This window comes from Portunus trituberculatus, chromosome 44, assembly GCF_017591435.1.
Source record: "Portunus trituberculatus isolate SZX2019 chromosome 44, ASM1759143v1, whole genome shotgun sequence".
Lineage (NCBI taxonomy): Eukaryota > Metazoa > Arthropoda > Malacostraca > Decapoda > Portunidae > Portunus > Portunus trituberculatus.
Genome location: NC_059298.1, coordinates 19,791,326 through 19,811,325, shown reverse-complemented (window position 1 = coordinate 19,811,325; position 20,000 = coordinate 19,791,326). Strand labels below are relative to the sequence as shown.

Below are 20,000 nucleotides of genomic sequence, written 5' to 3'. Positions count from 1 at the left end.
GCAGCTCCAGGAGGCTTCCTGGTACAGAAAACAGCCACTGCCAAAAGCCCAGGAGGAGGAGGAGGAGGAGGAGGAGGAGGAGGAGGAGGAGGAGGAGGAGGAGGAGGAGGAGGAGGAGGAGGAGGAGGAGGTAGTGGTGGCAGGAGACGTCAGGTTGGAGACAAATGATTCCTTCCTTGCTAGGTCTTTTCCTCCTTCTCCTATTCTTCTTTTCCTTCATTCTCTTCTTCCTCCTCCTTCTCCTCCATTCTATTCTTTCTTCCGTTCATCTTTACATCTAACGCTATAGTTTCTTCCTTTCCTTTCAACACTTTTCCGTCATTCGTGTTTTCTATCATTATTGTTTTTGTCATTGTTGGTATCATCGTCTCTCTCTCTCTCTCTCTCTCTCTCTCTTATCTGATGCACACACACAGGCAAGCACAGTACATACACTGCAGTTACCTAGTAGTGCCGGCAGGGTTGCTGGTGTAGTTATGCTAATTCTAACGACCGTGCGTCATCATACATCAAAGTAACGAGGATTCATTACGTCGCGTTTGTGTATTGCATTAAACGTTCCCTCTACCCACTCCTCTCCCTCACTTACTCCCTCTCTGTCCCTCTACTACTCCCTGACACTCTTAGCAGATTAATTTAAATATTTAGCCCCTCAATAATGCGTAATGGCTTCCGCTGCACAACCACGGACTAATAGCAGGTGTCCGCCCGCAGGTTAATTGCTCTAATAGCTGATTTTCGCCCTGACTCCTGACGTGGCTGTGCAAGAGGATCACGTGATACAATGCTTGCACGCTGTTACTCAAGACCTGACTGCTACCGAACTTAAGTGGAAAAGGAGGAGGAGGAGGAGGAGGAGGAGGAGGAGGAGGAGGAGGAGGAGGAGGAGGAGGAGGAGGTGGTGGTGGTGGTGGCAGTGGTAGTGGTATTGGTCATGGTAAGACAAGGAGCTGCAGTTATACTACTCGAAGAAAAGCTTAGATAATTGTAGGGGAGAAGCGAGTAGGCGAGAGGGAGCGAACAATTAAGTGGGAGGGAGAGCGGCAATGTGTTTACCATGGAGGCGGGTCCACCACTTCCCTCAATTACTTGTAATCACATTTCACGGCGAAACCTCGTGTGTTGTGCTGGCGGTGGGTGGTCGATCGCCACCTTATTTGTTCTTTCCGCCTCTCAAAGCCATCAGCTAGTTCTTGTAGTCATAGAAAAGAATTATCTGGGTTATTTAATTACTCACTCGCCTATCCATATTGAAATATTTGACTTGGAATTTTTTTTGTGTGCATGTTAAGTGCCGTGTGTTTTCAGCGTAACATTAACTTCCTGCGTGCTGTTCTGGGGAATGGAACTCATATTTTATGTTCAAATTTACACCGAAAAACACAAAAAATGGCCTCTAATGTAAGAGGATCGAAGCAGCTATCGGTGTGGCCAATTTTCAAGGAGCTTTGATCGTTCAGTAAATTTGAATTGCGCCAAAGATCCTCTGAGGACGGTAGACAGGAGACATACTACGCACAATCTATGAGAGCAACGGTATTGTGGGACGGCCGGTAATGGATTACAATGACTACACAGATCAAATACTGCACAAATAAGCTAGCGAGGCGTCGAGAGGAGCGTGAAGGAGAGTCAACAAAGTTGCGGTGGCCACGCCGTGACTTGATGGATGGTGGTAGGCGTCTGCCATCTCTACTCTACCTTCCCTCCTGTACTGTTGACACACCTCGCGCCGCTAAACTGTTGATCAAGTCGAGGCGATAACCAGCGCTCTGGGAACTGGGGTGGCGTCTGGTTCTCGAGTTCTCGCCTCCCGGAAGTGATCGTTTCAGGGAGGCCAGGAGTAGCTGGAGGCGTTCAAGCAGAGACTCTACGCCGCTTAGGAAGCAAGACAGCCTTAAGTGTTTCACAAATAATGATAATTAGCAATTTTATGAGTGTGCCGCTGTGGTGCGAGCGTCGCTATAATGCTGGAAGTCAATACTTCTTCCGTAATGATCCTGTATTCTCCGTGGCAGCATGTGTAATTCTGTTTACCGGCGATTTCCTTTATGTGCACAACAGGTTACATTATCGCGGGAAGGTCGGTAGCAAGCTACGAGACACAGCGAGTTAGGCATCGCGCAGGTAAACATTCTTGATCATTGATTATAGTGCCACTCCCTTATGCATTACGCTCGGGCGTTCATTTGCATAGGAAAGTTGAATTCTGTAATGGGAGGAATGGCCTGCGACACACACACACACACACACACACACACACACACACACACACACACACACACACACATTAAAGCCTTTCTTGACCATTGATTACGAGCGTCACTCCCCTCGGCGTGCTGCACCACTTACACCACACATGCCGCGCACAATATTTATTCCCAAAAACCATTACCGCACGCCTGAAATTTACGTAAGGAATCCAGGTAATGGCGGGACTTAGCAAGGAGGGGGTTGAGAGGGTTATTCCCACTTCCTTGCCAGCTTACCCTCTTCCATCCCTCCTTGCACCTCACGCGGCAAACACACTCCCGCCGGAGGTGAGGGCGGCGGGCGGTTAAGCGGCGTGCGCCTCCTCTTGTGTGGTTATGGGGCAGATCACGCAACCTTGTTTGATTTGCGTGCCCGCTGTGGTGACTTTTCCCACACGCAACTTTATGAGTAGGTATTGCAGTAGGTGGAGGCGCAGACCAATCGAACGAATACCTTGTATATATACAACTTATACTGTACTTCGAGTGTACTCTTGATGATATCACAATAATACCTGTACGACTGACAGTAGGAAGAGGAGAATGGTGATGGTAATTATGATGGTGATACAGATGAAGATGGTAATGATGATAATAACAACAACAATAATATTGATTATGATAATAAAAATAATAATGATAATAATGATAATAATAATAATAATAATAATAATAATAATAATAATAATAATAATAATAATAATAATAATAATAATAATAATAATAATGATAATAATAATAATAATAATAATAATAATAATAATAATAATAATAATAATAACAATATAATAATGATAATAGTAATAATAATGATCATAATAATAATGATAATAATAATAATAATAATAATAATAATAATAATAATAATAATAATAATAATAATAATAATAATGATAATAATAATAAAACAATATAATAATGATAGTAATAATAATGATAATAATAATAATATTAATAATAATAATAATAATTATAATAATGATATAATAATAACAATAATAATAATAATAATAATAATAATAATAATAATAATAATAATAATAATAATAATAATAATAATAATAATAATAATAATAATAATAATAATAATAATAATAATAATAATAATAATAATAATAATAATAATAATAATAATAATAATAATAATAATAATAATAATAATAATAATAATGGTAATAATAATAATAATAATAATAATAATAATAATAATAATAATAATAATAGTAATAATAATAATGATAATAAAAGTAATCATAATAATTATTAACATAATGATGATGCTGATGATAATAATAATAATATTAATAACAATAATAATAATAATAATAATAATATGCCAATAACAGTGGAATAAATAATAATGATAATAATAATAACAATAATGATAATAATAATAATAATAATAATAATAATAATAATAATAATAATAATAATAATAATAATAATAATAATAATAATAATAATAACGATCATAATAATATAAATAATAATAGAAATAACAATTATGACAATGTTGTTTTTAATTATCGGCATCATTATAACTTTTATATCGCTATTGTGATCAATTAGCACAACATTATCACCGTTGCTATCACGTGCTGTGGGGAAGGATGCACTAAGATTGCACAGAGAACACTCACCTCCAGAGCGCCGCGTGGGGGTTCCATGCCGCCGCCACCGCTGCCGCAGCCACCGTTGGTGCTGGCGCTGGGGACGGGGCTGTTTCCTCGGCCGTGGGAGTGAGGGGCGTGGGCGGAGTCCTCTCTCAGGCCCCGCTCCTCCCTCGCGCTCGGCTCCTCCCTGCGTGCTCGCTCCTCCTTCTGCCCCTTTTCGTCTCTGTGGCTCCGATCCTCATGCCGCGCGTGGGAGGTCGCGGCGGTCTCCTCCACCTCTGCCTCGCCAGGTGCGTGATCGTCGCCCGCCTCGTCGTTTGGGAAGTCTTCGGCCTTGTACCCATCCCTCTTGTAATGGCTGCCTTCCACACTCTGCTGTTTGGTCGAGCTGGGCTTGTAACCGTCGAGTTTGTTGTTGTTACCCTTGTAACAATTTTGTTTGTAGGTGTTACTCTTGTAACCATCACCGTGATAGTCTGTGTCGTCGTCTGTGGCTTCTATATCGACGGTCTCGTCGTCTGAGTGTCGGCTTGAGTCAGGCAGCGGAGCCCCCGAGTCCCTGCTAGCGCTGACAGTTGGTGTTGGTGACGCTCGGGCCACTGGCGTGAAGGCTGACAGGTGTGCGGGGCGAAGCACTGGCGGTTCGGAATCAGGGGGCCTTGGATCTGCAGCAGGGTCTGGTCTGGGGTCGGATAGTGGTAGAGGAGGAAAGCTTGGTAGTGGACGTCTGGGCCAGGCCGCTAGAGGGTACGGCAACCCAAGAGGTGGAATGGATGTCCTGGATCCCCACAGGTAGTCGACGAAGGTTTGGTGGGCGTCTTTATGGTGGGCAGGGTAAGGAGGAGGCAGGGGTGCTAGGTAAGGTGGTGGGTAGGAGAGATCAGCTCCCACGGCCTTCAGAGCAGGCGGCGCGAACGTCGGGGGTTTGGTGAGGGGCGCCTCAAGCCTCGGAGACTTGACACGGGAACTGTGACCCTGAGGAAAAACACGCCGCTGCCAGAGGCAAAAGTTGATTACTGGGAAGGGAGCGCCACACAATGGCGTGTGGCTGCACCTCTTCAAAACATCGTCCCGTTCACTCACAACATAATTCAGCAAACTAAGATCGTAACTTGTTGTTCCTTCTAATTTTTTTGGTAACTCCTGATAAGCACATACTACTTGTCGTTAGTTTCGCTGCCGCTCTTTTGAACCCCCCAATCAACACCAAGGCATTAGCCGTGCCTACCTGTGAGTTGGCGGCCATCAGACGCTTCCTGGTGCCTCCGTTGAACATTGCCTTTACGTCCTCCCAGGCGTGCACCACCTCGATGGGCGGGTCCCCGTCTAAGCGGATGTGTCGTCGCCAGGAGTTGAAGTTAGCAGCGTCGGGTTGCACATACTTGCTGTCAGCGAGGCGATGTGAGTGGAAAACGAATTTGTTTGGGCTGTAGAACATGGCGCAGTACAAACACTTGATACACTTGGCCCGCGAGGAATTGTATCTGACGGAAAATAAAAGAATATTTGACAAATAAATGAATAAATCTTAATAGAAAGCAAAATCATAAACAAAACCACACATGCAATATTCAGAGACAGCAGCAATAGCAACGGCATCAACACCCCACCTGGAGGGGACAAAGGAGCCGCGGCATCCCCACGCACATTCATGAATCACATCGAAAGCAAAGTTTTCCGGGAGTTTCGGGGGTGTGTTGTCACCCAAGAAGGACTTGCACAGCCGTTCAGCTTCTCGCTTCGTGATCATCCCACACCTGTCCAGTGAGAACAACCGTTAGAGAAGGAATTTTCACAACAAACATAGAAATAACTTATATAAGATTTCGAGCACAGCTTACCTTCTGGAGGAGATCGGCATCGCCCCAGCGCGGCGCAAGATCTCCAGCTGGACGGGGGTGCACTGGACGCAGGTGATGCCCAGAGCCACGCGTCGGTTGTGGATCTCGTTGTAGCTAAAATCCTGCTTGAAGTACACAGGGGAGGGACTGATCACTGACACTGGGAGGGCAAACCGATGCAACTTCGTCATAACTACCAGTCCTAATGCATCGTGGCAATGAAGCAAGATACTTTGGCTCAGATATAGAAAAAAATAATTTGCAGTGTTTTTCCATCATAATAGTACTTTAACTCACTAATACCAAAATATCACAACTTATGATTACACAGAATTCCATAAGATAATCAAATGTCAACAATCCTATAAATCCTTGCAAATTTACTTGAGAATTCCTTAATTACTAGGTGAAGACACACGTGAGAAAAGACTAGAGATGTATAAAGGCAGGAGAGCACCTCACCTTCAGCAGGGTGTTGGAAATCTGAGCCAAACATAGCCTCTCCACGTTGTCTATGTTGAGGGACACGATAGGGACTCCGTACAGCGTGACCGTCGATACCTGCTTGAAGGGAGGAAGAAGGGAGTGGTAGAAGAAGGGATGAACAGTGCACGAAGGCGGAGATAGGGGCAAAAGCGACGGAAGGAAAGAATGAAAGAGTATAGGAAGAAAAGGGAAAAAAAGTTGAAAAGGCGGGGAAGGGGAAAAGAAGGAAGGAAGGAAATAGTGAAAGAGGAAGGGAAGAAAAGAGACAGCAAGTTGAAAATGAGACAAAGAAAGAGAGGAACAAGGTAGGAAAGGCGGAGTAATGAAGGGAGATGAGGCGAAGAAGGAGAAAGACGGAGAGAGAGGGAAAAAATATATCAAACCAAAGCCACGATCCACTGTGTCATAGACAGACACAGACACACACACACACACACACACACACACACACACACACACACACACACACACACATTCACACTCACACGGTATAGCTACATATGATAATAATATCTACATATGATAATAATACATTATATATATATATATATATATATATATATATATATATATATATATATATATATATATATATATATATATATATATATATATATATATATATATAGAGAGAGAGAGAGAGAGAGAGAGAGAGAGAGAGAGAGAGAGAGAGAGAGAGAGAGAGAGAGAGAGAGAGAGAGAGAGAGAGAGAGAGAGAGAGAGAGAGAGAGAGAGAGAAGGGAACAGGGAAAAACGAAGGAAACATATGATTGAACAAAGAGGAGGAGGAATAGAAGCACGAGAGTACGGAGGAGGAAGAAGAGGAGAAGGGAGCAGGTGAAGGGAGTAGAAGGGAGGAGGAGGATGAGAAAGAGGAGGAGGAGGAGGAGGAGGAGGTACGGAGGCTGGAGGACAAACAACGCACCATAATACCCCACACGCACCTCAACAAGAAATCTTCACTAATTGCCACCCTTTGACCTGGGCGCCTTTGATGTAATCGCGCGGGAGATTCAAATTCAAACGCGCGGGAAATCTGAATGTTGACTTTCTCGTCCTCACAACGGCGCCACGTGTAAATACCCCGGCGTGAGGAGGCCACGCTTGCCTGGCTCTTATGTAGACGTTTTTTACGCCGGTCCCGCCTCGCCCCTGACTTTTGTAAAGAAAACCTGCCTCCTCCTCCTCCTCCTCCTCCTCCTGCATTTACGCTGCCCCGGGAACTTCTCGCCTATCACACTGACGGAGGAGGAGGAGGAGGAGGAGGAGGAGGAAGAGGAGGAGGAGTAGCGGGAAAAAAAACAAGCAAAGGAAAAGGATTAGAGGAGAGATGGAAGAGTAGGAGCATGAAGAGTGAACAAACGAATAAGACTAGGAGGATGCAGAAAAAAAGCAAAAGGATGAAGATCAGAAGGAAGAGGAAGAAGAGGACAAGCACATTCGTTTCAAGATGAACCCCATCGTTTTTTCTTGAAGACTTTCAAGACATTATTTATAGAAAGTAAGACCAAACACACACACACACACACACACACACACACACACACACACACACACACACACACACACACACACACACACACACATTTCAAGCATTGACTAACATAATACAAAGTTTATGATGAATAAGCGTAATTCCCACACTTGAGTAAGAAAACTATCTTGGTGTGAAGGACGCGCGTTGGTTGAATGGAAACTATTACTTGGCGAGTGAGGTGAATAAAGACGGGACAGATTAACACTATTCACATCTAAATCCTCTCACGGCTCATTTCTTAAACGTGTGGAGAGGAAGAAAGAGTGGCCGCTAAGTGGGCAGTGTGAGGCGCCGCTCCTGTTCCACTTAAGCTGCCGGGGAGGAGGCTCACCCGCACTGCCGTCATTAAGAATGTCTCTTTGGTGTATTCAAGCCGCCCGTGTTATTCACTGGCTCACAAAGACCCTCGACAGCCCGCCTTTGATCTTACCTGCGGCCGCCCTAAGAGTCGGCTAGACTGTAAGTGGGATTAGGCTACGGGTCAGAAGGCAAAGGCAAGCGGTGAGCAGAGGAGGCGTCCTGTTGACCCACTCACTGTCCGTGGGGACGCCTCAGCCCACTCAGCCTCCCCGCCACTCTTACTTCACACAAATTTCTATGACCCACTCGCACTGACCCCGCCTTTGCTCCTCCCCTTCCCTCGCCAGCCCTCCAGATCCTCGCTTCTTAGAAGAATACTAGACTCCTTATTCTTCTTCCTCGCCTCCCACTTCTCTTTTCCTCTGCCGCTCTCAGTATCATTTTTAGGCCTCCGGGTTTGTGTGTCTATCTCACGTATGCCTAGCATTCTTCCTTGCTCTGTATAACGAAACACCGCTTCAGAGAGAGAGAGAGAGAGAGAGAGAGAGAGAGAGAGAGAGAGAGAGAGAGAGAGAGAGAGAGAGAGAGAGAGAGAGAGAGAGAGAGACACAGTGATACATATATATATATACAAACCGATAGAGACCAAGTGAACATACCTGATTGTTGCTCTTGGAGAGGTGGGGCTCCTGCTGCTCAAGGCAAGGCGGCGCAAGGGGCACTGACTGGGTGAGGGGTGAGGTGATGCGGTGCTCTACTCCCTCCATGGTGCACGTGGTCCTGCAACACATAAAAGGCTTCATGTACCCTTCCTGTGCCCTTCTTGTGATTTTTCTCGACACGTTCAGTTATACAATGCTCCTCACACCGTCTGCCGCTCTGTTTATATACATCTGGAGATAAGCTTTAGTTTACTTCTTCCTTCTCCTGCGATCTCTTGCACTCTCTACCTGTATGTGCCAGTAATTCTATAATAATCCTCTCTGTCGTTTCTTCTTCACGTTCCTGGTCCACCGCAGCCCATATATCAAAAGTTCATTCATCCTGCAGTTCCCTTTGCCGTCTCATGATTGTGTTCGTATGTATTGTCTGTTATGTATCTTTTTCCTTATGCGTCGCGGTCACACGTGTACGTTCTCTTTATGAAACCTTGAGTTTAGTGACAGCTTTTCATCTTATGTAGCAATGAAAATATCTATCATGGTACCAAAGATATTTCATGAGGAAGTTTAGTGCTATTCCACGTAAACTAAAGGAATAAGGTTTAACTGGAAATGTTAAGGCCACAAGTATTGCTTAGATAAAAGTGAGGTTCAGGTGAGTTCAAGAAGTACAATTAAACGAAGAATCCTTATTTTATATATTCATAATTCTACTTAGTGTCTGTCGATACTTCTCTTCCTAATGCAGAAGGTGACGTTAGGCTTGAGTCATTGGTAAGTACTCACAGTGTGTGTGTGTGTGTGTGTGTGTGTGTGTGTGTGTGTGTGAGTTCGCGCGACTTTTGATATACTAATAAAGAACATAAATATAAACACAAATGGATGCAAGCGAAATGTACACACACACACACACACACACACACACACACACACACACCCTCATCGCTGACGGGTGAAAACACAATCCAGGCAGCAGTCGCCCTCATCCCACAGACCACCCGCCCATCCACCCACCTGCCCGCCCATCCACCGCTCTCTCGTTCGCTCGCTCGCTCGCTCGGCCGGTGGATTATACGAATATTCAATAATATCCAATTTAGCGAGGAGGTTTCTGTTTCTGCACACTCAGGGGAATTCTGATTAACTTGGTGTTTTATAGCGCGTGTGATTTATAAAATATTGTTATTATCCGTGTTTTCCGGGGTGAGGTCACAGCCGCGGGGATGACGACCAATGGGAAGGTGGCGAGGGGTAAGCCGCTCTAACAAGGCTGACGAGCGTAGTGATTTGGTATATTATTATCATTTCGTGCTTTTTTGCCATCATCCTTTTGCATTATGGATTCAATGGACGGATCTGTTTTCATGACAATAATGAGTGTTTTTTTTTTCTTGCGTATTTTTTCTCATTACGATGCTGCTCAACTCAAAATGTAGGGCAGTTTTTATTTACTAATTCCTGTTTTTTTAACTATTTATCGGTTTGTGTGTGATGTTTCTTGATGGAGTAAAGCAGGAAATTTTCACTCCACCTTCAATATTGATGTACGTAATGTTTACACTCCTTACTGCGCCACTACTGACCTACTTCACTGCTTCACGTGATCCTTGACTCTTCATTACCCTGCTACAGCTGAGGATTAAGGAGCTTTAGAAGTTTAGACAAATTTTATGTAAAGAAGTGATAGGAGAAATAGGTACAGTACACATGTTTTAGAAAGAGATTGTCACGTATAGACATGAAAACTTCTGCAGCTTTCGTTTTGTTATTTTGCTCTTAAAGATTCATTTCATCTTTCCACGTGTTCCTTGACTCTGTTCTATTGTCAATGATCCACTCAATGTTCCGTATGTTTCTGTACTCTTCACTCAAATGCTACTGATCCATTTCGCTGCTCCAAGTCTTTCTTAACACTAAAGTCGCTGCTCGTGGCTCACTTCACTATGTTGTTTTTGTTTTATATTTGCTGACACGATGGTCAAGCTGGACTATGTGAGCCCACAAGAGATTGCATATTTTTAACAGGAAATGACTAGTGTGAAGATATAAATCCCCAGGCAGAAAGGAGTCCAGCTTCCACTAGTATAGCGGGCTGGATACACCTCAAAGCCTACTGGGTAAGTACTTCTCACTTCACTAATCTAAAAATTCCTCATTTCATTTCAATCGCCTCTAATAGCCGTCCCTCAGAGCTATGTTATTAGACAGTCCATTCTTTTTCTGGCTTCTTGGATTGGAATATTGCAGCATTTTTTAACAAACTCCTATGGGTGACTGTCCCTTGTGTGTGAAAGAGAATGAGTTTATCTGATAGCCTGAACTACAGTGTTTCCTCCTCATTGTTCTTTCCTTCCTATAACGCATATATTTTTTTTTATGGAGAGACTGAGCACTGACTCGCCACCTAAGTACACATTTAAAATGTCTTTTCCTTCCTTTTCAACTACGCTTACAAAGATTAGATTCCAAAGATATTTATTTTCTTTACTTTTACTTTTCTTATCTTAATAATGTGGCGTCAGAATACTTACTGGTATTATAAGGAACATTGTAGTTTTTTCGTCCACTAGTATAAGGTTACTTGTATTGAATTCTTGTTTTTGAAGGTGAGTGGTTGGGGGAAGACGGAAAACAACTAGCGGGACCACAATTATTATTTTTTAAGAATTTGCATTTGCATTCGGTGTTCGTCCCTTATGTCTTAAATAACCATAAGTACGCTACGCAGTTATACGCTAATGATCCCAAAATATCAGTAATAAAAAAAGAGCACTTGTCGATAATTCACTGCACAACTGTGCATTAATATAGAGATAAGATGATTTGGTCTCTAAGCACCTTTCATATAAGACACACGGATGATACATGTGTCCCTTGCCATTCTTAATTCACTTAGCGTCCGTAATCCTTCACCTGGTCCTGCCTCGGGTGCGGCGAGGACTCACGATAATGAAAGCGATAACATCTCCGATGATACAGTAATGTTTAACACATCCCAGTAATGGCGAGGGCGTTGCCTCTCCGTTTTATATACTCGTGCCAGCCATGCGTCACTCACCTCACCATTGTCCTCTCTGTTCACTCTCCTTCTCTCAAAATTTCATTATTTTATTTCATTATTTTTTTACTTCATTCCTCTCCTCCCTCTTCTTTTAATTCAGTGTCAACATTTCTTGAATCACGCGTTCCTTACTTTTAATTTCTTCAGCTGCAAAGTCGATTTATTTTATTTTTCTTCGTGTTTGTAAATAAAAAAATGAATAACAATAATAATCGTGACTAAGTGTTAGTACAGCAAGATTGGGAGAAGAGAATGAGAGATAAAAAACACTATTTTGTTTTCCTTATAAAGAAACAAGTAAGGAGAATATAACCAAATCGTACGAGTATAAGTCGATATTCGCCTCCAGTGTTGTATACCAGTTACGTTAACTATTACGTATGACTATTACGGAAGGAGAAAGAAACAGGCCTAGATGTGTTACGGGTTAAGAAAGACCCTAGTGTACGTGAGAGGGGATAACGGAGAGGCCCAGCAGGAGCGAGGGAGCCGCCGCGGCGCCGCCCCGGAGCGCCGCCTCAGCAGCATCGGCATTATTTCAAGTCTGCAGACGCACCACTCCTTATTCCAACACACAATCCGATAACGTTAATTGAAAAAGTTGGAGGTAAATTATTTTACGTGGGATTAGACGTTGGTTCTTTTTTAATTTCCCAGGGCAGCGAAAATATGGATTAAGGAGTCAGCAAAAATTGCATCTGTCAATAGCGTTGTTGTGGAGTTTGTTTGCTTCATTGAACTAGGAGGGGAGGGACGGGAGGCGCTTCAAGGGGAGGAAAGGGGGACAGGGAACGTTGGAAACGAAGAAGAAGAAGGAGGAGGAGGAGGAGGAGGAGGAGGAGGAGGAGGAGGAAAAGAGAAGGATGATGAAGAGGAGGAGGAGGAGGAGGAGGAGGAGGAGGAGGAGGAGGAGGAGGAGGAGGAGGAGGAGGAGAAAAGGAAGTTTGCTGAGAAAAGATGTGAGGAAAAGGAAAGAACGAGATGGGGAAAGGAGAAAAGTAAGATGTTGAAAAAGGAGTGAGGGACGAGTGTGGCTCATGGAGGAGTGAAAGAAATTTAAGAGTGTGTGAAGACGAGGAAACAACACTTCTGTAGAGGAACGGAAGGAAAGTGGCCACTGTGACGCAGAAGAGAAGGGCAGGTTGTGTTTCTGAAGACCACACTCAACCCATGAAAAAAAAAAAATGAACTAGAGCTATGAGGTTTTAGCCACAATCTTAACCTCATTACGAAGGGGAAGTGGGCACACACGTACAAAGTCACTCATCTCGTCCCAGGATGTGACTGTCCCCAGCACTTGGCCAGTGCTACGCAGTGATAATAAACAGGTTGAAGGACTGAGGCGACATGGCGACCAAAGCTTATTCTGTCAAATCAAAATATGATGTGTGCTTGTGTGATTCAGAGAGAGAGAAAGAGAGAGAGAGAGAGAGAGAGAGAGAGAGAGAGAGAGAGAGAGAGAGAGAGAGAGAGAGAGAGAGAGAGAGAGAGAGAGAGAGAGAGAGAGAGAGAGAGAGAGAGAGAGAGAGAGAGAGAGAGAGAGAGAGAGAGAGAGAGAGAGAGAGAGAGAGAGAGAGAGAGAGAGAGAGAGAGAGAGAGAGAGAGAGAGAGAGAGAGAGAGAGAGAGAGAGAGAGAGAGAGAGAGAGAAAACCTAGTAGACAACCGACATGAAGAAAAGAAAAATGTGTGTGTGTGTGTGTGTGTGTGTGTGTGTGTGTGTGTGTGTGTCCATGTGGGTCAGTCCAGAAGAAGACTCTGCGAAATTGTTATAACAACCACGTTATTTGGAACAAAAATACACATATAAATAATTAGATAATACGAAAACAAAGTAAAACAATTTTCAGAGAGAGAGAGAGAGAGAGAGAGAGAGAGAGAGAGAGAGAGAGAGAGAGAGAGAGAGAGAGAGAGAGAGAGAGAGACTCCATTAGACAATCGACATAAAGAAAATGTATAAAAAAACAAATTATGAAAAAAAAGATAATGCTAATAAAGGAAAACCCACAAATATATAAAAGAAAACTGATAAAAAAGAATCTAGCACGCTGTTCATTTACCCTAAGGTCCCACGGGTTCCAACCCCACATTAATTATCCAAGCCGATGTCTCTGGCTCACGATTAATTCCAACTTTCACCTTAATGGACATGCAATATAGCTTAGAGTGATTATCCTCCTCCGTTGAAAAGGCTTAATTCCACGGTTTCTTCTTGCTTAAATCGCTTTCACAAAATCCATTATAGAAGGAGATTTACCTCGTATGGAGAGTAATCCTGCGGTATTTAGAGAGAGAGAGAGAGAGAGAGAGAGAGAGAGAGAGAGAGAGAGAGAGAGAGAGAGAGAGAGAGAGAGAGAGAGAGAGAGAGAGAGAGAGAGAGAGAGAGAGAGAGAGAGAGAGAGAGAGAGAGACTCAATATGTTTGCTTGTTAAATTCTCATGAGCTAAGGCAAGTATTACTCCTATGCACACAAAGCTTTCATTTACCTTCACTTCCCTGGATTTTCTCTTCATATTTACGCGGCACACCACCTCAAGATGTAGAGACTCGCGGACCATGAATACTCAATGTAACCGAGACAAAAGCAATGACTATGTGGTGACTTGCATGGAAAGTCACTTGCCTGGCCTCAGAAAACCCACCAATTGCAATGTTTTAACTGTACTCGTACGTGCAACCACAACCACCACCAGGACAGTCACCACGACCTCCATCACCACCAACATCGCTGCCCACGCCCCCGCTGCCATCACCGCCGGCGCACCCAGTCGTCCATAATATCTTTAGGTCGAATCAATACTGTTCCAGGTGGTCCGTACGTAGTCTTGAGGCACTGAAGGACAGGTGATGTGTGTGTGTGTGTGTGTGTGTGTGTGTGTGTGTGTGTGTGTGTGTGTGTGTGTGTGTGTGTGTGTGTGTGTGTGTGTGTGTGTGTATGATATAAGGATCAGGAAGAGTTGCACATACACACCCTATCGCGGTAGACAAAGCTGCATGTGACCGCGGGCGCACCGAGGCAAGGGTAATCGCAGTGCTCAAGGGCAGGTGAGAGTCAAGGTGTAAGGCGGCGAGCACCAGGTCCCGATGGACTCTCACGCTCCTGTTTCACCTACAATAGATTAAGCCAGGAATTAATTCTTGTTAAGGGTGGAGGGCGGGCGTCTTTCTGACCTATTCAAAGCCATGCATACCATGAATATCAAGGGTTTGCAACAAATTGCTTTTAATTAATTCTCCATTACTCCCCGCCTTCCCGAGGGATTTCCGGCTCAGTGCAACTCATTATTTGCCTATCACAGCCGCCGTAGAATTCAATTAATTACTTTTAATTGTCTTAATTAAATTGCAAGTAATTACGCTGGGAACAATTGGAGAGAGTTAATCAGTTTGGGCCCCCTGGGAGGCGCCGCGTTAGTAACAAGGCGACTCCCGCCCAAACCTGACACATTTCAGCTGCATTTTCGTCCGCGGCGGACTCCAGTTTGCTTACACGCATCTGGCAGCTGATTGGTCCACCAGCATCCACACACCGAACTTCCTAGCCAATCACAGACGTCTTGTGCGTCTCAGAGTTTAGTTAGACTACGATTTCGATCCCAGTTTGCGAGTTCCGGCACACTGAGGCGCCCATTCTTCTCGACGAGATTGAGGTGATGTGGATCTTCACCTAAGTTTGTGCGAGGCGCGAAGGCGGCGAGGGCGGGCGAGAGACAGTGAGGAGTTCATTAGTTAGTGCTGGCCGGGTTAACGCGGTGGCCGGCCCTTCTGGGGGACGGATAAACCACCAACTTAATTAATTCACTCGAACAGGATTACCCGCCACCCGCTCCGCTGCACACGCCTCCTTCCTCCCTCCAGCCCCTCCCCTTCCACATCTTCCCCTCCAGCTCCCTCCCCGGCATACTTCTCCCGCCTTGTATCGTCTTGCAGTGGCAGCGAAGACTTTCTTATAAGGATAAATGCCATTCTTCGATCATCTGACCTCCGATGCGACGTAAAAATATATACTTTTTTATTGGAGTTTTCTTAATTTTTTTTTTCCTCCAATAATCAATATGTATTAGCGTGACAATTGAAAGTTATGAGTCGCCGTCTTCCTTTTCTTTGGGATACGAAGCAAAATATATAGCAAAGTTATTCCCGCTGATAGATTCTGCCTCCGAGTCTCGATCTTCCTCTCCTTCCTGCCTCACTCTCATCCCTCCTCTTGATCACTTTCCCTCCTCATCTGGTCTCAGTCCCTCTTCTGAGCCAACCTCTCTCTCTCTCTCTCTCTCTCTCTCTCTCTCTCTCTCTCTCTCTCTCTCTCTCTCTCTCTCTCTCTCTCTCTCTCTCTCTCTCTCTCTCTCTCTCTCTCTCCTCCCCGTCACATCTCCTCCTCCTCCTCCTGCTCCACTGTCACTTCCGCGCCAGTAGCCCTTCACTCCAGCTCCTGTCTGTGAGTGTCAACACAATCACAATCACAGTCGCATCACAATCACATTACTCCTGATTAGCATACTGATTGGAACTCAGCTAATCTGCGTGGGGTTAACCAAGGCGTGTTAATCTAATACCCTCGTACCACGGTTCCTTTTTTTAATTTAGAAGGGGATTCTTCCGTCCGCAGACGCTTTGCCGATTTTGGGAAAATCCGACGACGAACTCTTGGGAAAAAGGACGCAGGATGAATCTTTCTCGGCAGTTGCGAGAGAAACATTATTTTTTACTTACTTTTGCTGATCCTTGGATTCTGGATCTTCCTTGTTCTAGTAACTGACAATATTTCATCCACCATGCTCTCCACACTCGCAAAACTTGAAAAAAAACTTTGCATAATGTGATTTACATAATTATTCTTTGATTTTACTCCTTGTCTTTGTGTAAGAAGGACGTAGGCAACGGAAGAGACTTCCCTCTTCTCCGGAGCGTGACGAGAGCCGCCGCGACCTGCTCACACAAGGCACTCAATTCCCTCACAGCGACTTCCACCCGCGTCATGAACACCACACACGACAATGACAGAACGTGGGAGTTGTGAGGCGCGAGTTAAATCCACAATATATACATTAATTATAACAGCATCCGTGTCCTGACAGCAGCGGTATTGCGATGAGAATTAATATCATGTGGCCATCAAGGTCAGTAGGTAAAACACACTGAATTAGCTACTGAGTGAGCACTGACCATGACATCAAGCTTATCACATGTATGGCGAGGCTCACAATGGAATGACGCTGCCAGTGCAAATCAAACACGATTCTCTAAACATATATTACTTGATAGTCACTGTGTACTGCCATTCTTTGTCCGCACACGTGATGAAAGTTAGAGAAGCACCTGAGATATGAGGAAACTATGAGAACGTTACATAAAGCCCTCGGAATAAGCCATATCATTGCCGTGTTCGTGTACTGCATGCAGCGTCAGAACCATCAAAGTAATATAAGTTTAATTTACGTACAAGGATGAAGTGATTGTGCTTCTCTGTGTCTTCCTCCAAGCGACATATATACACGATATCCGCAAGTGCAAGATATTTTGTGATATTCTTTGCCGATTATTTGCCAACAGGATCTGATTAAATTTCTCTCTCTCTCTCTCTCTCTCTCTCTCTCTCTCTCTCTCTCTCTCTCTCTCTTTCAACGGGAGTAACGTGTTTACACACTCATTATAGTTGACCACTATCATCTACATTATCAAACAAAACTACCCACCACCACCATCGCCACCACCATTAACTACCATCACTACAACCACCACCACCACCACCACCACCATCAGCACCACTACTGCATGTGCCACTATCGCAAACATTATTCCTGCTCCTTTCACCACAGCCATCATTGCTTTCACCACCTGACTTCGTTCCTTTCCAGCACCACCGCCGCTGCTGCTGCCGCCGCCACCGCCTCCGTCGCTGGCCGCCTTGCCAGGCCCACTGCTCGCGTACTGAGGCATTTGCATAACAGACTTTTTTACTGAATTCATATTGGCTAATCAATTTCGTAGGAAAAATGGATTCAGCAAATTAAGTGAACTAAGTCAATTAATTCCCAGGTGAGCTTGGAAATCCACATGACTCAGTGTTACGTGTGATGATATTAGGCTACAGGTACGTAGCCGCGGCCGCTTGCTTTATTAGATATAGAAGTAGTGGCTGTATTAAGAGGAATAAAAAAGTCTTCCCCCAAAACACGACGCAAGTGCATTTTTCATCGCGTTATTCAAATTGACAGGCGCAAAGGATATTCGCAATATTTGGGAATACATTTTTCAACGTAAAACTTATGCAAATAAAATAAGAAATAGGCATTAACACAGTCCGCGGCCACAAAAGATCCTCAACATGGAAAAGAATGAATTTCTAGTTCCAGAAAAGAGAAAGTGAAAGAAAAAAACCGGTATTGTAAACTTGGCTGCAATATTAATGGCGGATCCAGGCAACGCTCGGAATACGTTATTAGATTACGGCGGGAACAAAGACTGCGTTGTGGTGCTTCGGATTCTCGGACGAAGAGAACCGCAACTCTGGAAAGGAAAGGGAGTCGCTGGCGATTGTCCGTCAGTTCATGGCGGTGCGGCGAGCATCAGTCACCTCGTCCTCCATCCCACCTCCTCCTGGTCGGCACCTTGTAAACCCGTTGTTGCGGTGCTTAAGTCAGACAGTCAATTACTCAGTCAATCAATCAATAGCTCCTTTCGTCATCGTAACAGATAACTCATTACATACCCTACACTAAATTAAAAATCTTTTCATTGGTTATTAATAGATAAACTTTTGAGAGCGATACGCCATAAGTAAATTAAATTAAATAGCATTCATTTCCTGGCCAACTTTATACTTGTATTGAAAATTCTGTCTTTCATAGCTGTAGAACTCTATCCTCCAAACTGGCAAGAAAAATAAAGATCCTGTTTTAATCTAACTTCATCAAAGTAATTCAAGATGCCAATGGTGTTTTCTGTTTCCGGGTATCATTAACCATTGTATGTAAGACGCTTACACCTTCACGTTTTCACAGCCTGCCACGTCCCCACTCAGCTCAGCGCCCCTCCACTCCGCGCTCCGTGAACGGCCAGGCAGCGGCTAATCAACGCAGAGGCAACAAATTCGATTTTTCACTTAAGGCGGCAAGTCTTCGTCAGGAATGATGAACTAAGGCTACCGCTTGTCAGTGTGTGTGTGTGTGTGTGTGTGTGTGTGTGTGTAATTCACCTCGATCGCCTGCTGGTCACTCAGCCAGTCTTCCCAATTACGGAGCGAGCTCAGAGCTCATAGACCGATCTTCGGATAGGACTGAGACCACAACACACTCCACACACCGGGAAAGCGAGGCCACAACCCCTCGAGTTACATCCCGTACCTATTTACTGCTAGGTGAACAGGGACTACACATTAAGAGGCTTGCTAATTTGCCTCACCGCCTCCGGGACTTGAACCCGGACCCTCTCGAGTGTGAGTCGAGCGTGCTAATTGTGTGTGTGTTTGTGTGTTTGTGTGTGTGTGTGTGTGTGTGTGTGTGTGTGTGTGTGTGTGTGAGAGAGAGAGAGAGAGAGAGAGAGAGAGAGAGAGAGAGAGAGAGAGAGAGAGAGAGAGAGAGAGAGAGAGAGAGAGTCAACCTCCATACACCCTCACTTGTATCGTCACTTTCAAGAACAACGTACAAGGCAAGGAAATTTCTCATACAAATTAAGTCGCTGTCTCTTCCCTCCGTGTTTAGTATTCCTATTTGAGCATCCTTGGAGTTCGCTCATTACCTTCCCTGCATTCAGGAAACATGAGAGGAGAACAAATCTATGCCACTTACGGTCGCCATTCTGCCAGAAACATGGAAATGCACCCAATATAGGCAGAGTATTTTCCTGCATTAATTGTATTTCCCTATTGGCTCTCTTTCCCCCTCGCACTGCTTTTCTTCCCTCTTCTCAATGCCATTATCTCTCTTCTGCACCTCTTCCTCTTTCAACCTTCCCTACTGTCCTCTCTCTCTCTCTCTCTCTCTCTCTCTCTCTCTCTCTCTCTCTCTCTCTCTCTCTCCTCCTCCACCTCCGCCCTCTCAGCCATCCCTTCTCTCCTTCCCTCCACGTTTTATCATGGTAATTCCCCTCGGCCTACTGACCATATGATCACGTTATTTTGCTCTAGTCGCTGTCCGCTTCATTACCCCGCCGCTCGTCAGCACAGAATGTGAACGAAGGCGTGTCTCCCCCAAGGTCCCCCGGTCGTCACTCGCTAAGGTAGGACACTGCTAAATCCAAAGCTTAAGT

General features: G+C 44.5%; 1 protein-coding gene across 7 annotated transcripts in view; it reads right to left on the bottom strand.

The window, feature by feature from the left end:
- Nucleotides 1-20,000, bottom strand: part of LOC123518990 (SKI family transcriptional corepressor 1 homolog-B-like) — a 60,987-nt gene that overhangs the window by 27,065 nt on the left and 13,922 nt on the right. For 3 of the 7 annotated variants that reach the window (XM_045280095.1, XM_045280097.1, XM_045280096.1), the window contains 6 exons: nt 8,689-8,809; nt 6,169-6,270; nt 5,707-5,831; nt 5,476-5,622; nt 5,094-5,349; nt 3,893-4,858 (listed from right to left, as the gene is read on the bottom strand). In XM_045280095.1, coding sequence (XP_045136030.1) covers nt 3,893-4,858; nt 5,094-5,349; nt 5,476-5,622; nt 5,707-5,831; nt 6,169-6,270; nt 8,689-8,796 — 1,704 coding nt within the window. In that variant the 5' untranslated portion in view covers nt 8,797-8,809. The remainder of the gene's footprint in view (nt 1-3,892; nt 4,859-5,093; nt 5,350-5,475; nt 5,623-5,706; nt 5,832-6,168; nt 6,271-8,688; nt 8,810-20,000) is intronic. The other 4 variants (XM_045280101.1, XM_045280099.1, XM_045280100.1 and 1 more) reach the window with 4 other exon arrangements.